At 41.4% G+C, this 9,133-nt stretch overlaps 1 protein-coding gene across 6 annotated transcripts in view; it reads left to right on the forward strand.

Annotated features, from left to right (window-relative positions):
- Positions 1 to 9,133, forward strand: part of SLC49A3 (solute carrier family 49 member 3) — a 234,996-nt gene that overhangs the window by 12,363 nt on the left and 213,500 nt on the right. For 5 of the 6 annotated variants that reach the window (XR_013622518.1, XR_013622520.1, XM_078772542.1 and 2 more), the window contains exons 5-6: positions 23 to 160; positions 2,668 to 2,784. Coding sequence is in view for 3 of the 6 variants with exons in the window: in XM_078772542.1 (XP_078628668.1) it covers positions 23 to 160; positions 2,668 to 2,784 (255 nt within the window). In the remaining 3 variants the exon portion in view is untranslated. The remainder of the gene's footprint in view (positions 1 to 22; positions 161 to 2,667; positions 2,785 to 9,133) is intronic. The other variant, XR_013622519.1, reaches the window with a different exon arrangement.

Raw genomic sequence — 9,133 nt, forward strand, 5'->3', positions numbered from 1 at the left:
CAACCCGCCCCTGCTCCCCCAGCTGATCGTGTATGCTGTTCCAGCTTTGATCGGAGCCCTTTTTGCCATTTGTCTTGTGCGACGCAGTGCCCCTTTAATGCCACCCTCTCTCGGAACAGCCGCTCGGAGCATTCAACCCTTCCTGATAAACATCAAACAGGTTTGTACTACAAAGTGACTCTACGAGCCTGCACCAGTTCCACCACGATGAACCGGCTGTGGTACTCTTCGGAGCACCATTTGGAGTGTAGCTCATTTTCTCCAGGATTGACGATCTGGTGCTCGTTGAGAGCATTTCATTTATGGATATTTCAATGCAAAGGTGAAACAAACCCAACATTTTGATGTAGTTCATTCTGTAAGGTAAAAGGGCTTAAAAGCCTTGATCATAGGCATTTTGAGGGCCACAGTGGTCTATACCATAGTTGTGATTCGGTAGTTTGAAATTTTAAGATGAAACTTTGAGGACAACCTAATTAGCACTCTCAAAACATGGGGTCAGGCTGTGAGGAAGGATCTTCCCTCCATGTACTCGGTGTGCTTATGCACTTCCGGGTGGACACATTTAGGGTATTCTAGATGCAGCGATCGATTGTGTTTTTTTTTGTTTGTTTGTTTGTTTTTTAATATGTAGACGGCTCCAGGCACAGACTATGTCGTCCTCATCGAGGCCAGGCCAAATAAAAGAGCTGCATTGATAGACTATTCTCTCCTTCTTTACTTTTCTAAGAGTTTTTGAGAAAGCAGAGAATCTGCTTTTTGAAAAGGGGAAGATCGTAAGTGTTTGGAAAGACATGTGAAGGTAAAGAGTTTGGCAGTGGAGGGGAAGAAACAAACATCATAACGGCCCACCCTTGAGTTGCCAATGGCCACACAATAATCATGAGGTGTAGTGGCTTGTCGAGTATTCCGTGGTCTCGCTAATGGCGGACGTATACAGGCAGCAAGTTCTCGGCAGAAAAAAACCAAAGTAATATCTGTAAAAAAAAAAGAGAAAGAGAGCCAACTTTGTGGCGTAATTTGAGCGGGTCGAGTTTTGAGGTCAGATTGGGAGAGTTGATAAGTCGAATTACTTTGGATTCAATTCTGTCCAGTAAGCGGAGCTGGAACCTCCCCAGATGTGAGAGCAGTACTCTATACAAGGATGAATCGATCCTTTATATAGTTGAAGCAACTGTTGAGAGGAGAAGAATCTTCGACATCTGAACAGGACTCCCAGTTTCTTCGAGGCAGACTTCGCTATTTGTGTATTGTGTGGATTCCAGGATAGATTTGAAGTTAGGGTAATACCTAGTAGGTTTATTGTATCACGTGGTGTAATTGTGGAGAGATGAGAGGAGTTTCGGAGAGAGATATGGGAAGAAATTGAGTTTTAGAAACATTGAATTTAACCTGATTACATTTGCCCCCCTGGGAAATCTTGTCCAAATCCGAATTTAAAGAAGTGGCTGTGATCAAACGAGATGCAGATCGATTGAGGGAAGATGGGGCAGGTGGGAAAAACATGGAGGAATGCAACGTTGAGTCATCAGCATATGAGTGCATTTGGTTATTTGTAGAAGAAAGAAGTTCGTTGATAAAAAGAAGGAAGAGTGTTGGAGACAGAACAGAACCCTGAGGAACACCGCTGTTGATAGGGAAGGAGGGAGTTACATTAAGTTTGCTCATCACCTGGGCAAAGGTTAAACACTGGGTTCACCACACTGGTTAAATGGTACCTGCAGCATATTTTGCACCATACCTGGAATGTGGGTGGGGACAGATAGGCTAATAAGGTTACCGGCAGCATGCAACTTTGGGAAATGAGTGTTATTTGGCAGCAAAGGTATACAATCAAGACAGCTACATACTTTTAAGGAAAATGTGACAAGGATTGTTCGATGGAATGATGGGACAAGGCAAGACTTGTGTGTACAAAGCTGATCTGACAAACGGAATGTGTCGTTCAATCTCGGAACTTAGAGTGATGGATGAATAGAGTCTGTGATGGATGCTGTGAAGAGAAACAGGTTGGGATGGTTTGGTCATGTGTTGAGGAAGGATGAAAGTGACTGGTTAAGAAGAGTGATGGAAATGAATGTAGAAGGAAGTAGAGGACGGGGAAGACCGAGAAAGACTTGGCTAAAGATGGTCGAAGAAGAAATGCGGGCAAGGGGGTTGACAAGGGGAGATGCAGAAAATAGGGCAAAATGGAGAAGATTCTCTCTCTCTCTCTCTCTCTCTCTCTCTCTCTCTCTCTCTCTCTCTCTCTCTCTCTCTCTCTCTGTGTGTGTCTCTCTCTCTGTCTCTGTCTCTGTCTCTCTGTTTCGCTCTCGCAGTCCGTTTGTTGCCATTTTACCCTCTGTTTCCCGACTCTTCCATGAGCCTCAATTTTGTACATTAAGAGTTGAGGTAAACATTCCGATCTTGCTTCGATGCTTGTCCACCATAAACCCATCACAGGTTGAAAATACCAGGTTGAAAAACGATGACAGCTACCTTACCTAGGCCCAGAAGAGAGGATCAAAAGCTCTACTTTCAGCTGCTGGTGTTTGTGTGTTTGTCCCTAGAATGTCTTGAGACTTTACATATTTAATTTCATTCTCTCTGCCTTGATGACCTCATTGGTTCTATTGTTCATGTCTCAATTGTTCTCAGGATGTAATTATTTATTTGTTGTATTTTCAGTTGTTCACCAATGGACCTTTTCTAATCCTCCTGGTGTGTTTTGGAACAGGAATTGGTGTCATCACGTGCTTCACCACGCTCTTGGCACAAATCCTATGTGCTCGTGGATACACTGATGTAATTCAACCACATTGATTTACTACATGCAGTCATGCATCACATGTCATGTTTATGGGATATATGTATGGTATTTAAAGATTTGTACATTGTACACTGTTATGTCTTATTCCAGTGACATTTTGAGAAAGCTTCATGGTTGTACGCAGATGGATGGGTCTTGTGTGTGAAACGCTCAAACATATGGGCCTTGTGTGAGATGAACAGATAGATGGGCCTTGTGTGTGATACACAGATAGAAAGGCCTTGTGTAAGTTGCATAAGAGCCTCAGATAACATGCTCTGTAGTTGTTCCATGTCCAGGATGGCACCCAGCTGGACTGTTGTCAGAAGAACAAAGGCTCAGAGGCCTGGTTAGTGGAGTCCCAAAGCAGCAGGATGTGAGGTTGAATATTTACCATAAATGGAGGAATAATTTATAAATAACTTAATTATCAATGAATATTTACCATGAATGAGGAATAATTTATAAATACCTTAATTATCAATGAATATTTACCATAAATGGAGGAATAATTTATAAATACCTAAATTATCAATGAATATTTACCATGAATGAGGAATAATTTATAAATACCTTAATTATCAATGAATATTTACCATAAATGGAGGAATAATTTATAAATAACTTAATTATCAATGAATATTTACCATAAATGGAGGAATAATTTATAAATACCTTAATTATCAATGAATATTTACCATAAATGGAGGAATAATTTATAAATACCTTAATTTATCAATGAATATTTACCATGAATGAGGAATAATTTATAAATACCTTAATTATCAATGAATATTTACCATAAATGGAGGAATAATTTATAAATACCTAAATTATCAATGAATAATTACCATGAATGAGGAATAATTTATAAATACCTTAATTATCAATGAATATTTACCATAAATGGAGGAATAATTTATAAATACCTTAATTATCAATGAATATTTACCATAAATGGAGGAATAATTTATAAATACCTAAATTATCAATGAATAATTACCATGAATGAGGAATAATTTATAAATACCTTAATTATCAATGAATATTTACCATAAATGGAGGAATAATTTATAAATAACTTAATTATCAATGAATATTTACCATAAATGGAGGAATAACTTATAATTACCTTAATTATCAATGAATATTTACCATAAATGGAGGAATAATTTATAAATACCTTAATTATCAATGAATATTTACCATAAATGGAGGAATAATTTATAAATACCTTAATTATCAATGAATATTTACCATGAATGAGGAATAATTTATAAATACCTTAATTATCAATGATTATTTACCATGAATGCGGAATAATTTATAAATACCTTAATTATCAATGAATATTTACCATAAATGGAGGAATAATTTATAAATACCTTAATTATCAATGAATATTTACCATAAATGGAGGAATAATTTATAAATACCTTAATTATCAATGAATATTTACCATGAATGAGGAATAATTTATAAATACCTTAATTATCAATGAATATTTACCATAAATGAGGAATAATTGATATTTACCTTAACTATCAATGAATATTTACCATAAATGGAGGAATAATTTATATTTACCTTAGTTATCAATGAATATTTACCATAAATGGAGGAATAATTTATAAATACCTTAATTATCAATGAATATTTACCATAAATGGAGGAATAATTTATAAATACCTTAATTATCAATGAATATTTACCATGAATGAGGAATAATTTATAAATACCTTAATTATAATCAATGAATATTTTCCATGAATGGAGAAATAATTTATATATACCTTAATTATCACTGAATATTTACCATGAATGAGGAATAATTTATAAATACCTTAATTATCAATAAATATTTACCATGAATGAGGAATAATTTATAAAGACCTGAATTATCAATGAATATTTACCATGAATGAGGAATAATTTATAAATACCTTAATTATCAATGAATATTTACCATGAATGAGGAATAATTTATAAATACCTTAATTATAATAAATTATCAATGAATATTTACCATGAATGAGGAATAATTTATATATCCCTTAATTATCAATGAATATTTACCAGGAATGAGGAATAATTTATGTTTACCTCAATTATATCAATGAATATTTACCATGAATGGAGGCATCTATATCTATCTATAATTCCAGTAATCTCTGTGTGTATGTCTGTGTGTATGTCTGTGTGTCTGTGACCGCTGTTTCTCGACAACCACGGGTCCGATATACTTTAAACTTGCCAGGTATATTGCTGGGGACCTGAGGATGTGCCTTTTCAAGGTTTCATATTAATCGGAGAAGTAGTTACCGAGCTATGTCCAAAAAACGATTCAACCAATCAGAGAGCAGCGAGCTATCACGTGTGCCGAACGTGGCGAACAGACTCTGCCTCGGACGGCACATTTGAGAGCGTATTCATTTATTTCACGTTGGCAAACTATGTTGGCGTTAAACTATGTTTTAAAACTAATTAAAACTAATTTGCGATTCATCGTAACTGCGATATGCGACCTTCCGGACAGTCAAATGAGGACGTCACTTCCGGACTTACGGATAGTCATAGTGACGACGTACTGATGCTGAACGTGGCGAGCAGACGCTGTAAGGTACGATCGATTGTAGTACACGTTTATAATAACTGCCGATACAGGCCCGATTAACTGCAGCGCCATCCGAGCTGCGGCGTCGGGACGATACATTCATTGTACGGTCACATCACGCACTTACGGGCACGCCCATGGGCCCATGGGCACGCCCAGACATTTTTTTTTTTTTTTTTGGCAAGGAACGGGCACCCACGTACGGGCACGTCCTAGTATATAAAACACAGTTTGTGTGTGTGTGTGTGTGTGTATGTGTTGTTACTGATAGACTCCTAAACGGAGAAGCTCACGTGCTTGATATTTGGCATAGACATGGCCATTGAGTCTGGGAAGAATATGGCCGACCTAAAAAAAATTATTTCATAATATTTTTTTACCATATTTTTACCTCAGTGCATTTCAGCGAGGAATATTATGCACGGAATCTGAGGCGGTGGCAGAGCAGCGCGCTGATTCGCTCAGAGCGATCACGTGATGTTCCTTGCCGCCATAAACTCACAGTTACGCGTTCGCACGTAATTCAGAGCGAAAAGCGATTACGTTTTTTCACATTTCAGCGAGGAACATTGCCATTCACACCACATAGCTTTTTTTTTCTTTCATCTTTAGATCCATATTTTGTTTCAGCGAGGAATATTATGCACGGAATCTGAGGCGGTGGCAGAGCAGCGCGCTGATTCGCTCAGAGCGATCACTTGATGTTCCTTGCCGCCATAAACTCACAGCAAGTAGCATAGATTTTAGCATGATTAGCATTTAGCATGATTTAGCATGATTTAGCATAGATAGTAGCATGTTTCACATTTTTTTTTTTTCAGCGAGGAATATTATACACGGAATCTGAGGCAGTGGCAGAGCAGCGCACTGATTCGCTCAGAGCGATCATGTGATGTTCCATCCCCGCCGCCAGACCATTGAACATAAAACAGTTTGTGTGTGTGTAATGTAATGTTACCTCCCCTCCCCCCTCCCCTCCCCCCTCCATCCTCCCGTTCCCCACATTCCCCTCCCCCCTCTCCCTCCCCCCCTCCATCCTCCCCTTCCCCCCTTCCCCTCCCCCTCCTTCCCCCTCCACCCTACCCCCTCCCTTCCCCCTCCACCCTACAACCCTCCTCTCCCCCCCCTCCCCCTTCCCCACTTACCCTCCCCCTCCCCTCCCCTCCCCCTCCTCCCCCCTCCCCTTCCCCCTCCCCCTCTCCCTCCCATCCCCCTCCCCTCCCCCTATCACTCCCCCTCCCACCCCCTCTCCCCCCTCCATCCTCCCCTCCCCCCTTCCCCTCCCCCTCTCCATCCCCTCCGCCCTCCCCTCCACCCTCCATCCTCCCCTCCCCCCCCCTTCCCCCTTGCCCCCTCCCTTCCCCCTCCACCCTACCCCCCCCTTCTCCCTACAACCCTACCCCCCTCCCCTTTCCCCCTCCCCTTCCCCCCTTTCCCCCTCCCCTTTCCCCCTTACCCTCCCCCTTCCACCCTTACCCTCCCCCTTCCCCCCTCCCCTCCCCCTTCCCCCCTCCCCTCACCCTCCTCCCCCCCCCTCCCCCTCCCCCTCCTCCCCTCCACTCCCCCTCCCTCCCCTCCCCCTCCCCCCGCCCTCCCCCTCCCCCTCTTCTCCCCTCCCCTCCCCCTCCCCCCTCTTCTCCCCTCCCCCCCTCTTGTCCCCTCCCTCCTCTCCTCCCCTCCCCCCCCATTCCCCTCCCCTCCCCTTCCCCCTTCCCCTCCCCTTCCACCTCCCCCTCCCCTCCCCCCGCCCGGCAATACCGGGTACTTCTGCTCGTAATTTATAAATACCTTAATTATCAATGAATATTTACCATGAATGAGAATAATTTATATTTACCTGAATTATCAATGAATATTTACCATGAATGGAGGAATAATTTATAAATACCTTAATTATCAATGAATATTTACCATGAATGGAGGAATAATTTATAAATACCTGAATTATCAATGAATATTTTCCCTGAATGGAGGAATAATTTATATATACCTTAATTATCAATGAATATTTACCATGAATGAGGAATAATTTATAAATACCTTAATTATCAATGAATATTTACCATGAATGAGGAATAATTTATAAATACCCTAATTATCAAGGAATATTTACCATGAATGGAGGAATAATTAATAAATACCTTAATTATCAATGAATATTTTCCATGAATAAAATAACAAAACATAACCATCTTTAGAGGCCATTTTCCCCGCAAGGCGGGGTTGGCCTTTTTCGGGCACCGTGGATGTTGTTGTTTTTTGGTCCCCTTTTTGAAGCAATGTTTTACGGCCGGATGCCCTTCCTGCCACCAACCCTGTTAGTCGACTCTGGCGGACACACAGGGAATTACCAGTTAACTGGTACTCAATTAGCCGACCTCGGAAGGATGACAGGCTGAGTCAACCCCCCTGGCGTTCATTCAGCGATCGACCGGAATTCGAACCCAGGATCCTAGGATCCTAAGCTGGCACCCTAGCCGCTAGCCCAACACCAGGGATTTTCCATGAATGGAGGAATAATTTATAAATACCTCAATTATCAATGTATATTTTCCATGAATGGAGGAATAATTTATAAATACCTTAATTATCAATTAATATTTTCCATGAATGGAGGAATAATTTATAAATACCTTATTTATCAATGTATATTTTCCATGAATGGAGGAATAATTTATAAATACCTTAATTATCAATGAATATTTTCCATGAATGGAGGAATAATTTATAAACACCTTAATTATCAATGAATATTTTCCATGAATGGAGGAATCTATATATATAAAACACTGTGTGTGTGTGTGTGTGTGTGTGTGTGTGTGTGTGTGTGTGTGTGTGTGTGTGTGTGTGTGTGTGTGTGTGTGTGTGTGTGTGTGTGTGTGTGCGCGCGCGATACCGATAGACTCCTAAACGGAGAGGCTTACGTGCTTGATATTTGACATAGACATGGCCATTGAGCGTGGGACGAACATGGCCGAACTCAAAATATTTGACGATCCATATTTTTTATTCATATTTACCTCAGCGCATTTCAGCGAAGTACCCGCTAATCTCAGCCGGTTCCAGAGCAGCTCGCTGATTCACTCAGAGCAATCACGTGATGTTCCATTCCTGCCGCCAGACTGATTCGCTCAGAGCGATCACGTGATGTTCCATCCCGTCACATGTCACACGTTTTTTCACCTTTTATGCGATCGTGTTTTGTATCGATTTTGTGCGATAATGAATTAAATGTCTTTGAAACAGCTGTGAAACGTCTTTCCACAACCCTTCCGTAACCGATTGGAGCAGTTTATTGCCGCACAAAACGAGATCCGCGAAGCGAGTTGGTCGAGTCGTGCTGACCAAGATGGCGACACGGCGGCTTCACTTTTCACGGAGTATGAGCGTTCTATATATTTTCAATTCAGTGCGCCCGTGATTTGTGGCATAGACATGACCATTGGGCCTTCACGGTGTAATTTGTGCGAGGCTTTTGTCCGAGTGAGCTTGAGTCGAGAGGGCGAATGTACGGGTTGGGAATGTACGGGTCTCCCTTCCCCCGCCCGGCAACGCCGGTACTGGAGGACGTCACAGGATCGGTGAGTCTCCAAAATCCGCTTCGTGCTGTTGCGAATATGCAGGACTATGTCCCGATTGTTGTGCTGCTCTCCGACCATGAGAACTGCAACGTCATTGTTGACTGGCCATCCCCTTCCCTCCCCCTTCCCCCTCCGTCCCCCCTTCCCTTC

The sequence above is a fragment of the Myxine glutinosa genome, chromosome 2 (assembly GCF_964187855.1).
Source record: "Myxine glutinosa chromosome 2, kmMyxGlut1.1, whole genome shotgun sequence".
NCBI classification, from domain to species: Eukaryota; Metazoa; Chordata; class Myxini; order Myxiniformes; family Myxinidae; genus Myxine; species Myxine glutinosa.